Source organism: Cetorhinus maximus, chromosome 12 (assembly GCF_964194155.1).
Source record: "Cetorhinus maximus chromosome 12, sCetMax3.hap1.1, whole genome shotgun sequence".
Classification (NCBI taxonomy): Eukaryota; Metazoa; Chordata; class Chondrichthyes; order Lamniformes; family Cetorhinidae; genus Cetorhinus; species Cetorhinus maximus.
In genome coordinates this window covers 59,466,446-59,490,235 of record NC_135890.1, presented here as the reverse complement: position 1 = coordinate 59,490,235, position 23,790 = coordinate 59,466,446, and the positions used below count along the sequence as shown (strand labels likewise).

Genomic DNA, 23,790 nt, shown 5'->3' with positions numbered 1-23,790 from the left:
TGCAGCGTTCTTCCAGCCGCGTTCTTTAAACAGTTGGTATGCTAGTTCTAATCCTGATTACTGCCAACTTTAAAAGGTAATTTCTGCCTGTTTACTGTATTTTGTGAACTGGCTAGGTCCTATAACTCTGCATTCGGCCATGCCTGGCTTTTCATTTACACAGTAGATTCTTCTGCTGCCCTTCAGCCCTTTTTTCCCTTTTTGAATTTTGCTCAGCCTTTTGTGATCTGGCTAGGTCCTATAACTCTGTGTTTGATCAGTTCTGGCAATGGAGCTTTTTTAGGTGATCTCCAGCTGTGACTTCTCACAGGTCAGACTATTGTTTCTTTACTTTTTCACGCTTTAAGATTCTAGGGTCATTCTCCAGCTTCTTTGAGGTTATGGGTTCATTCCTTCACTGCCACCATGTTGTAAGGTTGTTTTGTGTCTCACTGAGGCTTGTGTGTTTGAACATAAACTGTTTATTGCTAACACACAACTATATACATCTCCAAGGGAAAGTACTGTCTAGGTACTATCTCCATGCTGGCTTCTGCTAGACTACTCTCGACCCACAGTCTACAGTCATACGACCCACTACATCATAATATGGCGGTACTCTTTCCCTAGTCCAGCATTAACCCTTACTGACCCAAACACCCAACGCCCTTATACTACATCTCCCACAAAAGGAAACATCCTTTAAGCATCCATCCCATCAAGTCCCCTCAGGAACTTGCATGTTTCCATAAGGTCACCTGTCATTCTTCTAAACTCCAATGGATACAGGCCCAGCCTGTCCAATTTTTCCCATAAATATCACCACCCCAGGTATCAGTCAAGTGAACGTTCTTTGAACTGTTTCTAATGTATTAATATCCTTTCTTGAATAAGGAGACCAAAACTGTACACTGTACTCCAGATGTGGTCTCACAAATGCCCTGTACAACTGTAGCAAAACATCCCTACTTTTATATTCCATTCCCCTTGCAATAAACAACAACATTCCATTTGCCTTTCTAATCACTTTCTGTACCTGCATACTAACTTTTTGTGATTCATGTACTAGGACATCCAGATCCCTCTGTACCTCAGAGTTCTGCAATCTCTCTCCATTTAAACAATATGCTGCTTTTCTGTTCTTCCTGCCAAAGTGGACAAGTTTACATTTTCCCACATGATACTCCATCTGCCAAATTTTTGCCCGTTCACTTAACCTATCTATGTCCCTTTGCAGACTCCTTATGTTCTCTTCACAACTTACTTTACTACCTATCTTTGTGTCATCAGCAAATTTAGCAACAATACATTCAGTCCCTTCATCCAAGTCATTGATATAAATTGTAAATAATTGAGGCCCTAGCATGATCCCTTTGGCACTCTGCTCATCACATCTTGCCAACCCAAAAATGACCCACCTATGCCTACTCTCTGTTTCCTGTTAGCTAAACAATCCTCTATCCATGCTAACATGTTGCCCCCTAAACAATGAACTCTTATTTTGCCTAGTAATCTTTAATGTGGCACCTTGTCAAATGCCTTCTGGAAATCAGCCCATCCACAGATTCCCCTTTATCCAAGTTGCTTGTTATTTCCTCAAAGAATTCCAACAAATTAGTCAAACACAATTTCCCTTTCACAGGTCTATACTGACTCTGCCTGATTGCATTGAGATGTTTTAAGTATCCCATTGTGTATAGAGCCCAGAAAAATAATGAAATACAACAAGTTATTAGTTGTTAACATTTGTTACACTTGTCATATTTCAGATCCGTCATCTCGTAAATCAAGCGTGCTTAGAAAGAAAAGGGCGCAGTGGATCTCAAAGCCCACAGCACCTCCACCAATTGTTACTTGGATGGAAATAGGGTGAGGGAACACAAGACAAAATGGTAATGCTTCAAAATCTTTTTCGCTTCATCAACTTTACAGGGAAACAGAAAAGGGATAACACCAGAAGAGCTGGAAACTCTGTGATTCCTGGTTCCCCCATTGCTGGCTAGGGAGCGACTTTAATGCAGTAAAACATCCCAAGGTGCTTCACAGGAGCATTATCAGACAGTTTGATATGGAGGCATATAAGAAAATATTCGATCAGATATCAAAATCTTGGTTAAAGAGAAGCTTCTTAAAGGAGGAGAGCGAGAGTTGTAGATGTGGAGACGTTTAGAGAGAGAATTCCAGAACTTTGAGTCCAGACAGCTAAAGGTGGAGCAATTAAAATCAGAAGAGGCCAGGATTAGAGTAATGTAAAGACCTTGAATGATTATAGACCTGAGGGAGGTTACAGATATAAGGAAGAAGATCATGGGGGCATTTGAAAATTGGGATGAGAATTTTAAAATTGAGGTGTTGGTGGATCAGAAGCCTCTGTGGCTCAGTGAGCACAGACGTATTGGATGAATGAGATTTAGTGCAACTTAGGATAGGTTCAGCAGAGTTTTGGATGAACTGGAGTTTACAGAAGATGTAAGACCCACCAGGACAGAATTAGTATAATTGAATCTGGAGGCTAAAAACTGAATGAATGGGGGTTTCAGCAGCAGGTGGAATGCAGTCAGTAGCCCTTGGTCATTCGCAGATAGTTGTGCAAGAAGCCTTGAAACCTTGTGACATTGGTGGCACAATAGTAGGTGGGGCAACCCAGCTCTGGTGACACAAGGGCCTAGGTTTTTGAGCAGTCTTCACTGGTTTTCCAATATGACGCTGGGTACCTGGATCTGGAAGTCCTGCCCCTATTTCCAATGGATCCTATTTTCACCAGTAGGGGAAAGGGGGCGGGACATGACTGATACCTGAGGGAAACCTGAATCCAGCGGGGCCATTTGAACTCCATGCTGAGTTCATATAGGCCCCATTTTCACTGGACTGAGGGCCTTGTTCCTCAGTGTGTGAGTTAAGATTTTTTAGAGAAAATGTAAATGCTCATAATGGTTGGATAAAGCCTTTGGAACTGTCAAGTTATTTAAATAGCCTGCCCTTTAAATTTAGAAAAACATAATAGCCTGCCTGTGTCTGAGAGTTGAAAAGAAAATCTGTGCTTGCAGTTTCAATATGTTTGTTGACATAGCTGTAACTGCTATCATTATAACATCATTACTGCTTGACTGCTTCCACAACCTGTCATTATCACAGTGGGGGCTCTGTAAGTCCACAGTTTGATTGACAGCTCTAAGAGGATATTAGAGGATTAGCTGTCTTTGATGTGGGGTTATGGATACAACTGTTTGTTTTTTTATAAGGAATTAAGTACTTAGGTGGATTTAAATGTATTGAATGGACATTAATGAATTAGACTTGTTTATGTAATGAAATTTGTAATAGGAACTTAGAACTTATTTCCCCTCAGCATGGTTCCTGAGGTCTGCCCATGGTGGATGCTGGGTGAGTTGGCATGGGGGAGTGTATGGGCAAAGTGTGGTGGGTGGGAAGTCATGAGTTGGCACTAAGTTGGTATAGAGGGTATAAGGGGCCATGGGGATGAATGGTGCGGGGGGGGCATTGTAAGTTGGCACTGAATTGCAATTGGGGCTATAAGGGGCCATGTGAATGAGTGGGGTGCATGAGTTGGAATGGAGGAAATGAGGGTCCATTGGAGGTTGATGGAGTGCCATGGGTTCGCGAGGAAAGTATGAGGGGCCACTGGGGGTGGATGGAGGGGCATGGGTTGGTATTAGTTGGCATGGAAAGGGCTTGGGGTAGGGGTGGGGGTGGGGCCTAGAGGGCTTAATATTTAACAACAGAGAACCTTTTAACCAGCTGCCTCGGTATTTGGCAGCCCCTGTGCCATATTTGAACTGTGTCCGGGGCGGTGGGCCTGACTCCAGCAGGCAGGAACCCCCCCGCCCCCAGCACTTGCTGAACAAAGACCCCACCATCCAGGACACTTTTCCCCAAGGCAAGTGAAGCGAGCCAGAAAATTTCCCAGCTCTGCGCACCTGCCTCAGCACGAAAGTTCAGGTCAGGATCTCCCTGTTGTGCCACCATCCATGGGGGGTCCATGTACATCATTTGTTAAAATGTCATGGAAAGGTGCAGAAAATAATGAAAAAAAAATTAATGAGATGCTGGCCCTTAACGCTGGAAAACTAGAATACAGAGGGAATAAAAGTTATACTCCAGCTGTAAAGCCCTGGTTGGACCATACCTGGAGTTACTGTATTCAGTTCTGGGCACTGCGCCTTAAGAAGGATGTACTGGCCTTGGAGAGATTTAGATTTAGATTGGGAGTAGATTTACAACAACAACAACAAAACGTATTTATATAGTGCCTTTAATATAATGAAATGTTCCAAGGTGCTTTACGGGATTGTTTGAAAGCAAAGTATGACACAGAGCCATATAAGGAGATATTAGGTCAGATGAACAAAAGCTTGGTCAAAGAGGTTGATTTTAAGAAGTGTCTTGAAGGAGGAGCGAGAGGTGGTGAGATTTGGGGAGGGAATTCCAGAGGTTGGAGCCGAGGCAACTGAAGGCACAGCCACCAATGCTGGAGCAATTATAATTGGGAATGCGCAAGGGGCCAGAATTGGGAGAGCGCAGCTATCTCTGAGGGGTGTGGGGCTGGAAGAGATTACAGAGATTGGGAGGGGCGAGGACATAGAGGGACTGGAAAACAACAATGAGAATTTTAAAGTCAGTTAAGACATTGCTTAACCAGGAGTCAGTGTAGGTCAGGGGGTGAATGGGGAATGGGACTCGCTGCAAGTTAAGACACGAGAGCAGAGTTTTGGATGACCTTAAGATTACAGAGGGTAGAATGGGAGAGATCATCTAGGACTGCGTCAGAATAGTCGACAGTCTAGAGTTAACAAAGGCATCAGTGAGGGTTTAAGCAGCAGATAAGCTGAGACAGGAGTGAAGTTATGGCAATGTTATGGAGGTGGAGAGGCAGCCTTAGTGATGGCATGAATATGAGGTCAGAAACTCATCTTGGGATTTACCAGAATGATACTTGGACTTCAAAGGTTAAATTATAAAGGACAATTACATATTTACCTGGAATTTAGAAGGTTATGGGATGAATGATTTCAAAGTATTAAGGGGAATTGATAGGTTAGATAGAGAGAACCTATTCCTACTGGTTGGGAAGTCTAGGGCCAGGGGGGATAGTTTGAAAATTACGGTGAAACCCCAGGGCGAAATTAGGAAACACTTCTGCACACAAAGGGCGGCAGCAGTTTGGAACACTCTTCCGTAAATGGCACTTGATGCTGGGTTACTTGTTAATTTTAAATCTGAGACCACTAGATTTTTGTTAACCAAAAGTACTAAGGGATATGGAGCAAAGGTGGCTGTATGGAGTTAGGTCACAGACCAACCATGATTTCATTGAAAGGGAGAACATGTCTGAGGGGCTAAATGGCCTCCTGTTGTTCCTATCTTCTTAATCAACTGCCCTATGATTCTCAATGTGCCAATTTAGCTACTTTTCTGTTACCATACACATTTAAGATCTGAAACAAAAACAGAAAATGCTGGAAAAACTCAGCAGGTCTGACAGCATCTATGGAGAGAAAGACAGAGTTAATGTTTCGAGTCCATATGTAGTCATACGGACTCAAAACGTTAACTCTGTCTTTCTCTCCACAGATGCTGTTAGACCTGCTGAGTTTTTCCAGCATTTTCTGTTTTTGTTTCAGATTTCCAGCATATACAGTATTTTGCTTTTATGCTTTCATTTAAGATCTGTTCAGGTCAACAAAAAGCAATAAAATCTCCAAAAGATGGAGACAGAAAATCATGGAATAGCATAGGACAGAAGTTGGCCATTCAACCCTTCAGGACTGTGATATTTCTTTAGTAGAGCTAATCCATTTAGTCCCTTTCCTCATAGCCCTGTGAATTTCTCCTTTTCAAGTACTTATCCAATTTGCTTTTGAAAGTTGCTACTGAATCTGCTTCCACTGCCCTTTCGGGCAGTGAGTGCATCCAGATTGTAACAACGATCTTCCCTTGTGATTCAGTTGCCAATTACCTTGAATCTGTGTCCTCCAGTTACCAACCATCTTACTAGTAGAAACAGTTTCTCCTTATTTACTCCCAAAGTCCCTCATAATATTGAGCCATTCTACCAAGTCTCCCCTTAATCTTCTTTGCTCTAAGGTGAACAGTCCCAGGTTCTCCAGTCTCTCCATATAACATCAGTGATGACCTTTGACCAGAAGCAGTACAGGAAGAAAAATTTGTAATTTATTTAAAATGTCTGTGGAATGTGTAATTATTTGTAAGAATGACTGGACGGATTATTAAGAGTTTGTATCAATTGTAAAGGGATCAATTGCACCTTTCTTGGACAATAAGAAATACTGGTCCATGTGATTTGGTGACCCATGATCTGGAAGCAGTGCCAACAGGAAGGAAGTTTAAGATATGACACCGTATGACCACACACACAGGAGAACTGAAGACACAAAGGAGAGCTACAAGCAGAGGATCTGGAGGGTGAATGTGATCAGTACACAGAAGCAGATCACAAAGAGAAAGCAGATAGAGACAGAAAGAGGAACACAGAATTCTTGTGAGGAGAAGAAGCAAATCACTTTCAGGAAGAGATCAACTTTTCTGTTTGGCAGAAAACAAGACAGGTCTCTTGGGGCAAAATGCAAGTTGATTAAAGAGGTCAAAAACCTGGAAAGCTATGTGAATAGGTTGGAAATACTAACGAGCTGGGTGTTTTCCCAGAAGTGGCCAAACCATGAACCAGTAAAAAGGAATTCTGGAAAGCTACACCATTAGGATTGTTGTGATCTGAGGGAGCGAGGGTTCGTAGTGCCTTGCTGATGATAATCATATCCGTGAAACCTGGAGCTGAAAGCTGTTCTCGGATCGGATTCCTATTCTACTTCCGTGAATAAAGAACAGCATCTTGTGGAACTGTGCAGCTACGTGGTGCCACTTTTATGTGAAGAATGATGCGAGTGCTTGTAGTCTTGTAAGACATATCTTTGTTGCATTGACTTTTTAAAGTGTAATTTAACTTTTTATTTGAAGCATCATTTTCCTGTTAATTGATGTTTAATTTGTGTTGATTCTGATTCGTGTTAAAATAAAAGTTACAAAAAGTGAAATATTTTTGGTAAACTCTTCTTTGGGGGTCATTCGGTAAATTTAGTTAATTTGATTAATGGTTTCTCCATGGAGATTGTAACACATTGTAAAAACATTAACAGCAATTAGCAGTCAATGTACCTTTAAAAGCTCCCTTTAACATACATTTGGCCTGAGGGGGTTGTCTTATGATGAGAGGCTGAATAAATTGGGTTTATATTCTCTGGAATTGGAAGAATGAGAGACGATCTCATTGAAAATTCTGAAGGGGCTTGATAGGGTGGACCCTGAGAGATTGTTTCTGCTGGTCGGGGAGTCTAAAATACGGGGGACACAGTCTCAGGATAAGGGGCCGATCATTTAGGACTGAGATGAGGAAAAATTTCTTCACTGAAAGGGTTGTGAATCTTTGGAATTCTCTACCCCAGAGGTTTGTGTATACTCCATCATTGAATATATTTGAGGCTGGGATAGACAGGTTTTTAGTCTCGCAGGGAATTAAGGGATATGGGGAGTGGGCAGGAAAATAGAGTTGAAGCCCAAGATCAGCCATGATCATATTGAATGGTGGAGCAGGCTCAATGGGCCGTGTGGTCTACTCTTGCTCCTATTTCTTATGTTCTTATGTTACCACCCTGGTCAAATGTGCACAAATAATTTTGGTTGGGGTAAATCTTTAATTGCTGCTCCAGACCTTCATTTTCTAAAATTAAAATTTTTGGACTTTCTGTGTGAGGTCACTGTGGTTTGATAAGTAAACTCACCTGGGAGCGCAGGACAACCAGTCTGCATTGTGGGGTGCCCAATTTTTCCAGTCCCCGAATCATGACAGCATTGAGCCTGTTGTTTGGCAAGTTGATCTCATGCTCACCAAGGTGGTTTGTGAGGTTGCTGAGCACTTAGCTGTGTCTAAACATTCTCAATTTATTGTTTTAAATTTGTAATGAAATTAAGCATATTTATTTTCTTATCAGAAGTGAATTTGATTCTGAAGAAGAGGCAAAGGAAATGAAGTTTGATGACAGTCCGATGGTATGTTAAAAATTACTTTAGCATGGATGTCCTGAACTAAATGGTTGTTTTCCAAGTTTAGTATCTCTTCCCGAGTAGGAAAGCCATTCTGATTCATGGCTGATAGTTACAAGATATTACTCAGAATTTTTATAAACCGTACTTTGCCATGTCCTGTTTAGAATGAGCAGTGCTGAGGGAGCGGTGCACTGTCAGAGGGGCAGTGCAGAGGGAGTGCTGCATTGTCAGAGTTGCAGTACTGATGGAGCACTGCACTTGAGTGGGGCAGTACTGGGACAGCATTGCATAGTCAGAGGGGTCAGTACTAAGAAAGCACTGCACTATCAGAGGCCAGTACTGGGGGAGCGCCATATTGTCGGAGGATTAACACTGAGGGAGTGCTGCACTGTCAACAGGCAGTGTTAAGGGGGTATTCACTGTCAGAGAGGCAGTACAGAGGGTGCTCTGCACTCTAAATGCAGCACTGAGGGAGTGCCGCAATGTCAGAGGTGCCATATTCCAGAGCTTCTACTTTTTGAATGATGTGTTAAGATGAGGCTGTGTTGAGGTGGATGTAAATGATCTGATTACAATGTTCGATGATGAATGGGGACCTCTTCCAGTCTCTTCCTACCTACAATAGTGACTCTTCTGATGGCCTCCATCACTTTAACAATTTCCAGTTTCCTGTCCCGGATTGCCTCTTTTTCACCAAGGACATCCAATCTTTCTACATCTTCATCCCCTGCCAGGATAGTCTGAGGGTTCTGATTTTTCCATGAACGGATGCCTAACCAGTCTCTGTCCATCACCCCTTCCTCCACATGGCTGAACTTGTTCTCATATTGAGAACTTCTCCTTCAACTCCACTCATTTCCTCCAAATCAAAGGTGTTGCTTTATGAATGTGATCCCAGCTAAGCCTGACTTTTTATGGGAAATGTGGAACATTCCTTGTTCCAGTCCTACTCGGGTCCCTTTCCTCAACTCTTTTTCCATTACATTGATGACTGTATTGGTGTTGCTTCCTACTCTGAACTGGAGAATTTAGTCAACCTTGCATCCAATTTCCAGCCTTCCCTTTTATATTGTACATTTCCCTTCCTCAACATCTCTATCTTCATTTCTGGTGTTAGGCCATCAACAAATATACACCCTAAGCCCACTGATTCCCACAGCCACCTTTATTACACCTCTTCCTACCCGGTTCCTGCAAAGATTTGCTTCCATTCTCCCAGTTTCTCCGTCTCTGTCACATGTTCTAATGATGCCATATTCCGTAGCAATGTTTCCAATACATCTTCCTTTTTCCTCAACTGACAGGTCTCCCCCACCATGGTTGACAGAGCTCTCGTCCACGCCATTTGATTTCCCACACTGCTGCTCTCATCCCTTCCCCTGGCTCCCAGTACCACAATAGTGTTACTCTTGTCCTTACCTTCCATCTTACCAGCCTCCTTATTCAACAGATCATCCTTCATCGAGGGTCAATGAGAGGAGGTCAAGGGTCACTGAAGGGAGAACAGAGTCACTGAGGTGAGGTCAAGGGTCACTGAGGGGTGATTGAGGGTTACTGAGGGGAGGTCAGGGGTCACTGAGGGGAGGTCAGGGGTCACTGATGGGAGGACAAGAGTCACTGATGGGAGGACAAGAGTCACTGAGGGGAGGACAGGGGTCACTGAGGGGTGGTTGAGGGTCACTGAGGGGAGGACAGAGGTTGATGATAGGAGGTTGATGGTCACTGAGGGGAGGACATGGGTCACTGAGGAGAGGATTAGGGCGAGCTCGGGAAGACCAGAATGAGCTCAGGTCCTGGTGCTTCATCCACAGCCACAAGTTTTTGTTGAAGGCCAGGTCACCATCGGAGTACTCACACTTACAAAGTTCTGACCTCTGCTAAGCTTCTGGGCTCAAAATGGGCCTCGTCTACTCAGTGTTCCTGGAGCCTCAGGAGCAGTGCAGAGGAAGAATGGAACTGGGTCCAGGTGAACAGTGGCCAGAAGACCATCGAGGAGCACAACCTGCAGCAGGACCACACATTGGAGGCAGTCAGGAGGGGGCCAATCAGGGGCCAGTTCAACAAGGATCAGTGGCATATCCCAGAGTTTACTGCCTCAACAACCTGCAGATGTCTGAGATTCAAAGCCAATGACAGCTGAGGGATGCCTAGGGAGGCAGTCACTGACTGCGTTCTCTACTGCAGAACGAGCTATGGCCCCCAGGATTCGGAGGGAACCCAATGTCAGTGTTTTTAAAAGTCACTGTGGCATTAAACTTCCACCCCAGTGGCTGCTTCCAAGGCTCCATGGGGAACATGTGCTCACCTCACAGGCAGCCACACATCACTGCATCAGAGAAGTGACAGATGCCCTGTTTAAAAGGGACGGAGAGTTTGTGCATTTCAGAATAGATTCAGAAAACCAAGCTGAAAGATCAGTGGGCTTCAGGACCATCGCAGGCTTCTCACGGGTTATTGACTGCACGCATGTGGTGATAAGAGCTCCCTGGGACCAGTCTGCAATGTTCGTAAACAGGAAGGGGTTCCACTCTATTAACCTGCAAATGGTGAGCAACCACAGGAGTATCCTCCAGGTGTGTTCCCAGAGACCTCTCATGATGCATGCTTTCTACTCCACTCCCAGGTGCCACAGCTCTTTGAGGCCCCACAGACTTGCACGGATGGATTCTGGGTGACAGGGGTTATCCCCTCAAGACCCAGTTGATGACACCGGTCAGGGACCCACGAACTCCAATGCTGCATTGAATCCCATGATTCCACAAGGACCATTATAGAGTAGACCATCGGATTGTTAAAAATGATGTTCTGCTGCCTTGACTGCTGTGATGGAGCTCTCCAGTATGTGCCTCAGAAGGTCTCCAGGATTCTAGTTGTCTGCTGCGCTTTGCACAATCTCGCGTAGTGAAAGGGGGAGGCCTTGCTGACCACAAATCTAGAGGAACCACACTCCAAATCTGATGGGGATGGATCAAAGCAGGCAGGCCTACATGTTGAGGTTCCAGCACCACGTGTCAAGGCCATGGAGAGACACATGAAGGAACTCTGTGAGTCCCTCATTCTCAACAGATTCCAGCAAGCACAATGCTTTGGAGAGCCATCAGCTTTAGTCCTTACATCCACAGGACCATTGCATCTCCACCCAACATCAACTCACCATGTTCACCAACAAGTCAGTGCATCCTTGCCAATCCAATCATGGAGAGGTCCAAATTCCCCCTTAACCCATACTGGCTTGCTATTTATTCTGCAAGCAATCACACTGCTAACCAGGTCCCAACAACAAGACATCCACCACACATGAATAAAGTGAACAAAACTATTTAATCACACACTAATATAGACTCCAATCCAAAGTTTGAATACCCATGCCACCCCTGGTGTGCTCTTTCTTTTACACTTATGGTCACTATGACATAGTGCAATCCCCAACATCTACGGCTGAAATGGAGGCAGGCATGGGGAGGCGGTGGCATAGTGGTATTGTCACTGGATTTGTAGTCCTGAACCCAGGGTAATTCTTGGGGGACCCAGGTTCGAAGTTGGAATTTGAATTCAATAAAAAATCTGGAATTTAAAGTCTGATGATGACCATGAAACCATTGCCATAAAAACCCATTTGGTCCACTAATGTCCTTTAGGGAAGGAAATCTGTCATCCTCACCTGGTCTGGTCTGGCTACATGTGACTCCAGACCTACAACAATGCAGTTGACTCTCAAATGCCCTCTGAAATGGCCTAGCAAGCCACTCCGTTCTCAAGGGCAATTAGGGATGGGCAATAAATGTTGGCCTAGCCAGTGACAACCCCATCCCATGAATGAATAAAAACAAAGGCTGCTGAGTGCAATGTCTCATTGCCTGAAATGACCTTGGCAGCCTGAAATGACCTCTGCCCAAGGCTTGGAAGACCGCAGCTTGCTGAGGGACTCTTGCATGGGTGATGGTGTATCCCCTTTGGCTTCAGCTATTGGGGTCACTGGCAGATGGGCTGAGGATCTGGTATTCCTCCTCCCTTTTGGTGTGTGATGGCACCTCCCTGATTATTGGAGGAAAAGGGGCACCTGGAGGGAGGCCCAAGTGCTTTGCCACCCTCTCGCCTAGCCACTACTCTATTCAGCCCATGACCTGTCTGAACTCAGATCCTCTGACTGCTCTGCTGAACCTGGCTCTCCATAACATTTGCCAATCTCTCCATGGAGGAAGCCAAGTGCTCACCCACCTGCAAACACCCCCACCCTATAAATAGACCATTGCTTGAAATGCATAATGACAACATTCAAGACAATTGTGCCCTTGTTGAATCATGCTGCCTTTGAGGAGCAGCCATATTCAATTCCCTCCTGCATTCACGAGTACGCCCTCTTGCACACTGTCCCAAGATTGTTCATAGTGAGGCCATACTCACCCTGGCCAACCTCATTAGGTCATTGAGCCTTTTCTGGCACTTGGACCAAGTCCTTCTGACCAAGTCAACACTGTTGACCACCTCCTGCCACGCTGCTTGTGTCTGACTCGGCTTCCTCCTCGTGCCTGAGGTTGGCATCAGCTGTTCACGTTGGTCCAAGACTGCACGCAGGAGGGCACTGAGTGAGTCCTTGCTGAATCAAGGGCCCTTCTAGCCTGCCTCTTCCCTTCATCCAATGGTGTTGACATCTCTGCATGGAAATATGTAATAACTGTACTACTCCTCCATGCAAAGACTTGGGAAATTTGCTGACTGCCAAGGTTGGGAGTCAGAACTCCAAATTAAATTCTCTCACCATACAGGCCAGCAAACTGCACAAATACAAAAGATTTCCAGAGATGCTTCACACTTTCCTGCATCGGCTGTGTCCCCTAACACTCCCATGACAGGGTGCCCTTTAAAGGATTGGCCATGACCTTGTTCCAGGTCTCAGACAGTGACCTCAGAGACTGGGCATCCCACCCTCCAGCAGTCATTGAGTGGGTTGAAAGCCTCAGATTTGCCCTTCAGATTATTGAGGCCCTATCAGCATATTTTCGGGCGTGTTCTAAAGGCAGGCCCAGAAGCCGAAACACCACCAACTTCCGGGTGTGGAATCCCCCTCGGTGCGCCAGTGTATTATGCCGCCCATTATCTTCATCACAGGAAGTTAATTATGTGACAGATTTTGTGACACACCCACACTGCATAACAAAAAGTAACAACACCAAGAAAAAGGCACTACCTCCAACAGTGCAGCACTCCCACTGGTGTGTCAGCGTGAATTATGTGCTCAAGTCTTTGACTTGAGTTTTGAACCCACAACCATTTGACTCTGAGTGGAGAGTGCTACCTACTGAACCAAGGCTGGTGCCAAACTGGCTGCCGCAGATATTTGAGCTACAGTCACAAAACCTGGTCAGGTGTGGGCGAGTCCTCAGAGGCAGATGATGCCTGGTTGCAGCTAGCCTTTCCAACCTAATTACAGTCAAACCTGGAAGTTTGGGTGGGTTTGGCTGTGCACAAATAGTTGGTGGAACTTCCACAGTGCCGGTCTAAAGAAATGGGAGATAGCTCTGCGATCCCAGGGGAAGCTATGTAGTAAGGATTGCTGGATCAGAGGTGGACCTACAAAATCGTAACCCGAATTCACCGAACCATGTCCTGTGGCTGTGCAAGGTTATGGAACCAGCCCTGGACAGCAAGTTAAGCCTTTTAATGTCACATAAGATATCCAGAGGTGAGGCAGGGCAAATAAAATAATGGATTGTATTTGTTAATAAACAAGAGATATTTACCAGATCGTGTGACAAAATTCCATTTAAACAATTTTAGTATGTTTCTCATTGAAGATAACTGGTGTTATACCAATTTTGTGAGGAAATAGAACTAGAGAGTGGGATAGGCAATCAGATTCTGGGGTAGAGACATTTCTGGAACATTTTTCTGGTAACTCTACGGTTCTCATTTGTATACTAAAATAAACTGCAGACCATTGCTCATTACACCATGATAACACTTACAAGCAGTTCATAACTAGAGTATGAGGAAAGCCGGGTTGTGAAGTGTAATGTTTGGAATGATATCCTTACATTTTACCCAGGTTTGACCGACTTTATAATGATAAAATGATCACCCTTATTATTAACAAAATGCTTAGTAAAAAAGTGGAATGTGTGCAGTGTCTTTACATTTGTATAAAGTGAGCCACACCAGAATGAAACTTACACTAATCAGCAAGTTTACTTTTCCTGTGTTTTTTTAACATTAATCTGCCAATGTATTGTCAAAATATGTAATAAATTTCTACAAAAGATGCATTTTTAATAAAAGTAAATGAAGTGTTGCTGAATATTAGGAATATTATATTACGATCTTTATATCTAACATAGGTTCCTCCATATGCTTCATAACTACTTTAGGTGGTTTTCTTACTTTGGGGGGTGGAAATGCAAGTTGTTGTTGCAATGTGGGCTAACCTGTTGTTTTTATTTAATTCTAAGGACGGGGAGCTGTATTTTAAGGACTCACAGGAAATACTGGACATTTTCTTTCTTTTGGAAGAACAGATATTTTTCATTCTCCAGTATTGCCAAGAAGCTGAGGAGGACATTCAGAGAGTTAATCAGAAATGGACAGAAGCACAGGAGACCATGTATGTGTGACCTTTTGATGTTTGTCTACTGCAAAAGATATCATCCATATGTTTGTGGATAAACTGTTTGAGAATGAGGGGCAACAGTAACATAAAATAGTCACCGACAGACAGGTAAAGGATTTCGGAGGGATTTATTTGAATGGTGAGAATGTGGGACTCGGTGCCACAAGGAGAGGCTGAGAGTTCAATCCTGCATGATAGACTTGAGCACATAGTCCAGGTTGTAGCCCTAGTGAAGTAAGGGAGCCTTGCACTGTCGAAGGTGCCATCTTTTGGATGAGGCATTAAACCTGCCCTTTCTGATGGAGGTAGAAGGTCCCTTGACACTATTTAAAAGAGAGTGGAGTTTTCCAGTGTCCAGGTCAACATTTGTTCCTCAACCAAGATCACCAAAACAGATTATCTGGTCATCTATCTTATTGCTGTTTGTGTGAGCTTACTGTGTGGCCTGTTTCCTATGTTAAAACAGTGACTATAATGAATACATATTTATGGTTTTAAAGAGAGGTGAAAAAGGGCTTTTCATTCTACCCAGTGGATTCCGCTGACAACCTCTTGAGTTATGAAGAAAAATCCAATGGCTAATGGCCTCCCCCACTAGCCAAGCTGTTCCAGTACAGCTACAACAGTGGAATCTATATCGCAATGTGGAAAATTGCCCAGTGACGTCCTGTCCACAAAAAGCAGGACAAATCCAATCTGACCAATTACTGCCCCACCCCCCGTCTACTCTCAATCATCAGCAAAGTAATGAAGGTGTCATCAACAAGTGCCATCACGTGGCACTTATTCAGAACACCAATGCTCAGTTTGGGTTCTGCCAGGACCACTCGGCTCCAGACCTCATTACAGTCTCGGTCAGTTGTTATCATCATCGGCTGTCCCTCACTTTCAGGATGACGTCTATTCAGGCACGAGTTCCTGCCATGGGTCTTCATGCGACTGAACAGGTCGATTCTCAACCCACGGATCTTCAGACACATGGGGCAGGATGTTCCATGAGGTACTGGGACCTGGAGTGCAAGATTTGCTTCTTTTTCTTTCCTACTTTGTCGATGTTTTGCCTCATCATTACGATGTTATGACTGAAAGTGTGATACAGTTTGATGGCCCATTTTGTCATCATTTTGAACAATTGGTAGCAAGTTCCTCCAAGTCATTAATGTCAATGCTGCTGTGCATGATAGGCTGAATGGCCTCCTCCTGTGCTGAATAATTTGAATCACCTGGTGCTTTAAGAATAGTCATCCTCATGGAACATTTTCTTCAGCAGGCAGTTTGTGCCACAGGTTAAATTGAAGTGCATTGAGTAACATTTATGCTCCATTTCTCAATTGCAGTTTAATTTGGCTCATGTTGGTCCCTCTTAGAAGGCTCCATTTGCAGACTTACAATCTCTAATCATTGCTGAAAAAGTGACATGTTGTTGAAGTTTTTCGTCTCGACAGAAGCAAGAATACCAAATTTCAAAGGGAGCAACAATTTATGCCACATGAGAAAAGGGTGCTGATTGGTTGGCAAGTCGACTCTGATTGGTCAAGACATTGCCATGGAAACTGAACCAGGGAACTATTATCCCCATGCTTTTGTTCGTTTGCAAGCAGAAAGAACATGTCCAGGCATTGTGCCTATTTTGAATTAAACGAAAGCTTTGACAGCGTGTCTCTTTTTCAACAATACTCAATTACCAATTATCTAATGAGCTTAGCCCCAACAACCAGCTACATGACTGGTCAACATTGTATTCCATAGTTTAGTCAATCAATTTTAACAATCAAAAGCAGCCGTTGAGGATTGAATGATGTTTGTCATGACTTTTTCAATCGATCATTTGTCTTGGAATCTCATCACAGCCTCACTGCGGTTAGAGTCTTCTTTTGCTTAACAATAAGTTTGTCAAAGTATACATACTATGTATATTTTGATTGAATAATGTTAATGATGCACACAGACAAAATCCAAAGCCTTGGGCTAGTGATAACCAATGAGATATCTGGTCCTTTGGTCAATAATGAGGACTGAAAGTCAAAAGTTGGAAATCCTTGTGCAAGTGATTAATAGGTTATGTTACCCTATAGGAAGATTAAAATACATTGTGTGAAGAATCAGGTTAAACACTATGAGGATACCATTGAGAAAGTGGAAAGTGAAATAGCAGATAAAGAGTTTCTTGCCAAGATGTTCTCCTGGGGGGTGTCTACAGGTGAAGATGAGGTAAACACTGCTTTTTCAATCCTTGTTCCTATATTATTTTCATTGCAAACACTGAAAAAGAATGTTAATGGCACATTTCTTCTTAAATTAAGTGATTAGGTTTGCTGAAATGTCGGAGATAAATTAATAGACTACAGATTCATCAGTATCACTGTACCATTTATACAAAGATATAGAAGTCTGGCATCCAGCACATCCATCAGCCTTCAAAGGGTCACTTGCCCAATCTATGGCATGCTTGCACATGATTGGCCCAAATAGCATATCTCTAAAACAGGATCAATCACAACATTATCCTCCAGCGCCTCTCTTCTGTCATCCAGCTGAGTGAGACTGCACTCACCTGGTACCATTCTTATTTATCTGGTCATAGCCTGAGAATCACCTGCAATGACTTCTCTTTCTGCTCCCACGCCGACGTCTCATTAATGTCAATGCTGCTGTGCATGATAGGCTGAATGGCCTCCTCCTGTGCTGAATAATTTGAATCACCTGGTGCTTTAAGAATAGTCATCCTCATGGAACATTTTCTTCAGCAGGCAGTTTGTGCCACAGGTTAAATTGAAGTGCATTGAGTAACATTTATGCTCCATTTCTCAATTGCAGTTTAATTTGGCTCATGTTGGTCCCTCTTAGAAGGCTCCATTTGCAGACTTACAATCTCTAATCATTGCTGAAAAAGTGACAGGTTGTTGAAGTTTTTCGTCTCGACCCAAGGATCTATGCTTCACCCCCTCTTATTTCTCGCCTACTTGTTACTCCTCGGCAACATCATTTGAAAACACATGATGTATGCTGACAACACCCAGCTCTACCTCACTATCAATTCTCTTGACCCTGCCACTGTCCTTGATTTGCCACACTGTTGTCTGATGTTCAGTGCTGGATGAGCAGAATTTTTCACCAACAAATATCAGGAAGACCAAAGCCATTGTCTTTGATTTCCAGCCACCAACTCTATCCTTCTTCCTGGCAATTATCTGAGGTCGAACCAGACTTTTCACAACCTTGATATTCTATTTCATCTGAAGAAGAGTTATCCACACGCACACATCATGACCAAGACTGCCACATCCACCTGCATAACATTGTCCAACTCTGCCTCTGCTCCAGCTCATCGGATGCTGAAATCCTCATCCATGCCTTTGTTACCTCCAGACTTGACCATTCCAGTGCTCTCTTGGCCAGCCAAGATCTTCCATTCTTTTTTTAAAATTCATTTACGGGATGTGGCGTTGCTGGCTAGGCCAGTATTTATTGCCCATCCCTAATTGCCCTTGAGAAGGTGGTGGTGAGCTGCCTTCTTGAACCGCTGCAGTCCATACTGCTGTTAGGGAGGGAGTTCAGGATTTTGACCCAGAGACAGTGAAGGAACAACGATATATTTCCAAGTCAGGATGGTGAGTGGCTTGGAAGAGAACCTCCAGGCGGTGGTGTTCCCATGTATCTGCTGCCCTTGTCCTTCTAGATGGTAGCAGTCATGAGTTTTGAAGATGCTGCCTAAGAAGCCTTGGTGAGTTTCCACAGTGCATCTTGTTGTGGATGGTACTCACTGATGCCACTGTTTGTCAGTGGTGGAGAGAGTGAATCTTTGTGGGTGGGGTGCCAATCAAGTGGGGCTGCTTTGTCCTGGATGGTGTCAAGCTTATTGAGTGTTTTTGGAGCTGCACTTAAATTTAAGCTCATCCAAAGCTTTGCTGCCCATATCTTAACTCACATTAAATCCTACTCACCCATCACCCCTATGCTCACTAATCTACATTGGTTCCCAGTTGAGCAACACATTGATTTTAAATTCCCCATCCTTGCTTTCAAATCCCTCCATGGTCTCTCCCCCTTTCTATCTCTAATCTTCTCTAGCTCCACAGGCAATGTTCCCTCAAAGCAGGCAGCTGTGCAGCAACCTGAAAGTTACACGAGTTGGCCCCTTAATTTTACCGTTTATGTACAACCATGCAAAGAAAATTAAAGGGGCTGCACACAAACAAATCTCTTGCACACTCCAAAACAAGTTAGATGGCATGTTGCCTACAATCCTTCCATGTTTGCATTCTTCCAATTCTGGTCACTTGTACATCCCCAATTTTAATCACTCCACCACATGTTGCCATGCCCTCAGCAGACTGGCCCTAACTCTGGAATTTCTCCCACCCCCACCCCACCAACCCTTAAACCTCTCTCTTCTTCTTTAAGATATTCCCTAAAATTTACCTCCTGACCAAGCTTTTACTTATCTGACCTAATGGGCTGGATTTTCATCGCCGAGGCAGGTGTCAGGAGTCAGGAAAGTCCCTGGCTTGGCCGGCCCACCTTGGGAGAAAGTGCCTGCAGAGGCGGGATGTGCATTGAGGAGGTGGGTGGGGGTAGTGAGTGCGGGCTGGAGTCAGGCCAGCCAACTCGGGAAATTTTGGAGGCAGCCTCAGGAGCTGCTGGGTGCGGAGGCAGGCTGTTTAAAAGGTCCACCTTGATGACGTGGGTCTTCATCCCAGTTAAAATAAAAACACAATGGCCCTCCAGCCCTCACCTCTCACACCCCCACACACTCGCCATGCCATCTCACCCCTCCTCCACCCACCCCCCTGTAGGGCTTCCCCATTTTCCTCAGAGACCCACCCCAGACCCAAGTTCGTGACACCAGATTCACAAGTGTATGGCTTGAACACAATGACAGCGAGACGTTTCTTCTAATAATTCACCATTGCTTTATTAAATCACTCACAACCCCACAGTACAAACCTAAATTTAAAACAACCCTTTCCCAGTACCCGACAGGAAGTCACCATGACCCGGGCTTTAACTTACAAAAAACACAAGCAAAACACATGCGTCTTGTCCTGAAACCTTAAGGAAAAACCCTCAGGCCAGTATCACCAAGATATGGCTGAAACAAATTACAAGTTACCGGCAAAAAAAAACACCAATTTTTCAACCCAAACCTTCACAAAACCCTCAGACCAATATCACTATGATTTGGCTGAAACTTACAATCCCCAATACCGCTGGTCTGTCCAGTGTTGACTGTAGGCCTGAGTCAAGGTGACCAAATTCGACATTTCTTCCGACTGCAGCCCAAAACCTTCAGGCCAATATCACCACGATATGGCTGAAAACACTGACAATCCCCAACATGGCTGGTCTGTCTGGTGTAGAATGAGTCAAGGTGACCAGCCCTGACCCCCCTTCCAACTGCAACCCAGATACCTAGTTCTGCTCTTCTTTTATAATAATTTAACTCAGACATGTCAAAACATATTTCCTATTGTTCCAATGTCCATTTAGTTGATTCCACACAAAGTCCAGACAAATATTATCAGCTCTTGCTGGTTGAAACAATATGGGGTTTTCCATGGAAGATGTACCTAGAAGAATATTATCACTTCTCATTGTATGAGCAATTCTCCTGATGTTTAAGGAAACACAGTAACATCATACTGGCTCCAAAGTTAATGAGGGTTTGAATGACCCTGTTGCTGTACCATTGTCTGTGGTGCAGACCTTAGTCGCATAATTCCTTGAGTGTATTGTATTGATGATATTCCCTTTGTGCTATTGTATTGGGTAATCAGACTTCTTGACTACATGAGCCAATGGCAGGTAATGGCAGTTCCCTGGTACCATTGTTCCCCGATAGCAGTCAAAACCCTTTTGATGAGTCACTTTTTTTTCACTAAATGTCTAAATTAACCCCTTGTTGCCCACGTCCGTACTGCTGACTGCAGCTTGGCCTTTGTAATTTATAGTTCCAATCATGAGATCAAAACATCTCCATGGGTTTGAAATTATATTCCATAAATTTCCCAGTTAAAGAGGATTCTGATCCTACACCATGTCCCCTCATGCCCCCTATAACAAGCATTGGCACTTCCATGTCTATTGACCCACTCTACACTGCATAGAACCAATGAACCCTATAGTGATGGTAGTATGTATAAAAATAAGCTTTAAAAAAAGTCATTAATTCATTCCTTTGCAATGTCAAAAATGTCATTTCACTACAGAGCAATAAAAGTGTCAATCATCCAGATGCTTTAAAGTAATAGAAGCACAGAAATCAAAATCACTTGAAACCACTTAACCTTGTGTAAATATACATTGTGAATTTGACTGTAGAGATCAGAGAGCCAGAGGTGTCAATCAAGCAATGTTTTCCCTGGGGCTCATGTGTTTCAACAAGAGTAATGGATGTCTGGGCTCTCAGCCAAGCATACATAATGAGGTTCCTGAGTCATCCTGACTCGGTGAGAATCCAACCCAATATCTCCTTATATGGCTCTGAATCAAGTTTTGCCTGATAACATACCTGTGAAGCACCTTGGAATGTTTTATGATGTTAAATCACAGAACTGTTACGGCGCAGAAAGAGGCCATTCGACCCATTATGTCTGCACTAGCTCTCCAACCCAGCATTATGACTTAGTGCCATTACCTTGCCTTTTCCCCATACCCGTGCACATTGTTTCTATTCAAATAATCATCTAATGCCCTCTTGAATGCCTCGATTAAACCTGCCTCCAACATACTTCCAGGCAGTGCATTAAAGGTACTATATAAGTATAAGTTGTTGCAAAATTAGAATAAAATTATTTGAAGGATTTTAGAACCGTGTTGTCACACACCAACTATTTCTATTTTAGGAAAAAACATTTGAACAGTTGGATCTGGGCCTCAATAAACTGCATCAGCTCTACTTGAAGGATGCCAATGTACCTGTGGATGCATTTCAGAAACTGAAAAATATTGAGAGTGAGATCAACAGACTGTTGGATTGCATTGACTCAGTTGCAACACAGAAGAGGGTCAGTGGCATCCTGAAAAGAAAAAAGCAAGAAAACCGAGAAAGGTGAAGACTTTTAATACTAACGTTTGTCAGATTGGCCTCATGTTAGATTACTTACAGTAAATCCCATGACTCTTCAAAAGACGTTCAGCTTCCCCAGTGCAAAGATGATTGCACCTATCTGTTAGAGGAATTGGCAGGGACATTGTCACTTTAAGAGGTTTCTGACGTGGGCAGACAATTGATCAGTCCTGTGGTGTGTAGGGTCTGGTTTTGCTAGAAGTCCTGCCCAGGTACTAAAAAACTGAGCTTTAGTATGTGGCTGCATCAAGCTGAGCATAGACCCTTGGTATGCAAACACCAAGGCCAGGATTTTATGGCCCATCCCACCCGGCAGAATATTACAGTCCCTCCGAACTGAATGGAGATTTAAATGGCCGCCGCATCCACCAGAGAGAGACACACTGTGGCGGGGCCATAAGATCCTGGCCCAAGTGTCACTATGTGTTGAGGTTCTATTTGTGCTTGGTGTTGTGAAGGATGGGTTTGACCATGTTGCCACAGAACACTCCATTCAGCTGGACTGTGTGTACCACCTATCCCTCTTGGAAAAGTTTGTACAAAAGAAACAGCTTTGGCCACAAGTACATCAGGCAGTGGTCAGCACATAACATCCTAGAGGCCCTGTGGGAAAAGGAGATGGTGGATCCTGTCAGATGATTCCCTGAGCAGACTGTCAAAGTCATTTGGCAGAATGTCTCATCGCCAAAACCCTCAAACAAGCACCAAGACGTAGCTGGGCTGGTGGTAACGTGGGCCCTCCCTGTCAGATCCTTCATGCATACCCAGTGTCTCACCCCTATGCACACTGCCTTTGAAGCGACTGTGGTTGGGGAGAGACTGTTGCCTACTTCCTTCTGGAATGTGCCTTTCCAAAGCAGGTCTGGAAAGACTTGCAGTGGTTTTTGTCGAGGTTCATCCTGAACAGCTCTGTAACTCTGTGTTCTATGGACTGTTCCCAGGGCCACACACCAAGATAAAGATCAACAGATGCTGGAGGATCACCGACTTGGTGAAAGACGCTCCTTTGTCTGACCGAAACTTACTGGTCTTCCAGTGCAAAGAGCTGTTGATGAGCAATAGTTACAGACTGGCATATTCCAAGGTCCAGGACTCTGTGCTGACAAACGCATTAAGGCTTAGGGCAGCCGCCGCAAAGGTTCAATGGGGAAAGACCACTGTCTAAGGCCCGCATACCAGAGTACAGCGAGGGGCTAGAATCCGTGCAACACCCCTTGGTGTAAAACGTATACTGTAAATATAAAATGTAATTAATTGTAAGTGTAGTGAGGCACCTCTAAGTGCCATATATTGTATGGAAAAAATCTGAACTATATTGTACTCTGCATCATAAGGTCAGAAGTAGGGATGCTCACTGATGATTGCACAATGTTCAGCACCATTCTCAACTCCTCAGACACTGAAGCAGTCATTGTCCATCTGCAGCAAGACCTTGTCAATATTCAAGCTTGGGCTGATAAGTGGCAAGTAATATTCGTGCCACAGAAGTGCCAGGCAATGACCATCTCCAACAAGAATCTAACCATTTCCCCTTGACATTCAATGGCACTACCATCACTGAATCCCCCATTATCAACATTCTAGGGGTTACCATTGACAAGTAACTGAACTGGACCAGCCATATAAATAAATACTGTGGCTACAAGAGCAGGTGAGAGGCTGGAAATTCTACGGAGAGTAACTCAGCTGCTGACTCCCCAGGGCCTGTCCACCATCTTCAAGGCACAAGTCAGGACTGTGATGGAATACTCACCACTTGCCTGGACAAGTGCAGGTCCAACAACACTTAAGAAGCTCAACACCATCCAGGACAAAGTAGCCCGCTTGATCGGCACCCCATCCACCACCTTCAACATCCACTCCCTTCATCACCGACACACAGTAGCAGCAGTGTGTACCATCTACAAGATGCATTGTAAGAATTCACCAAGGCTCCTTTGACAGCACCTTCCAAACCCATGACCTCTACCACCTAGAAGGACAAGGGCAGCAGATGCATGGGAATACCACCACCTGCAAGTTCCTCTCCAAGTCACTCACCATCCTGACTTGGAAATAT

At 44.1% G+C, this 23,790-nt stretch overlaps 1 protein-coding gene across 1 annotated transcript in view; it reads left to right on the top strand.

The window, feature by feature from the left end:
* The window catches only part of LOC144687078 (uncharacterized), a 60,687-nt gene that overhangs the window by 35,375 nt on the left and 1,522 nt on the right, over positions 1 to 23,790 (top strand). The window contains exons 5-8 of the mRNA XM_078552842.1: positions 1,749 to 1,848; positions 8,004 to 8,061; positions 14,505 to 14,656; positions 21,508 to 21,713. Of these exons, the coding sequence (XP_078408968.1) occupies positions 1,749 to 1,848; positions 8,004 to 8,061; positions 14,505 to 14,656; positions 21,508 to 21,565 (368 nt within the window). The 3' untranslated portion in view covers positions 21,566 to 21,713. The remainder of the gene's footprint in view (positions 1 to 1,748; positions 1,849 to 8,003; positions 8,062 to 14,504; positions 14,657 to 21,507; positions 21,714 to 23,790) is intronic.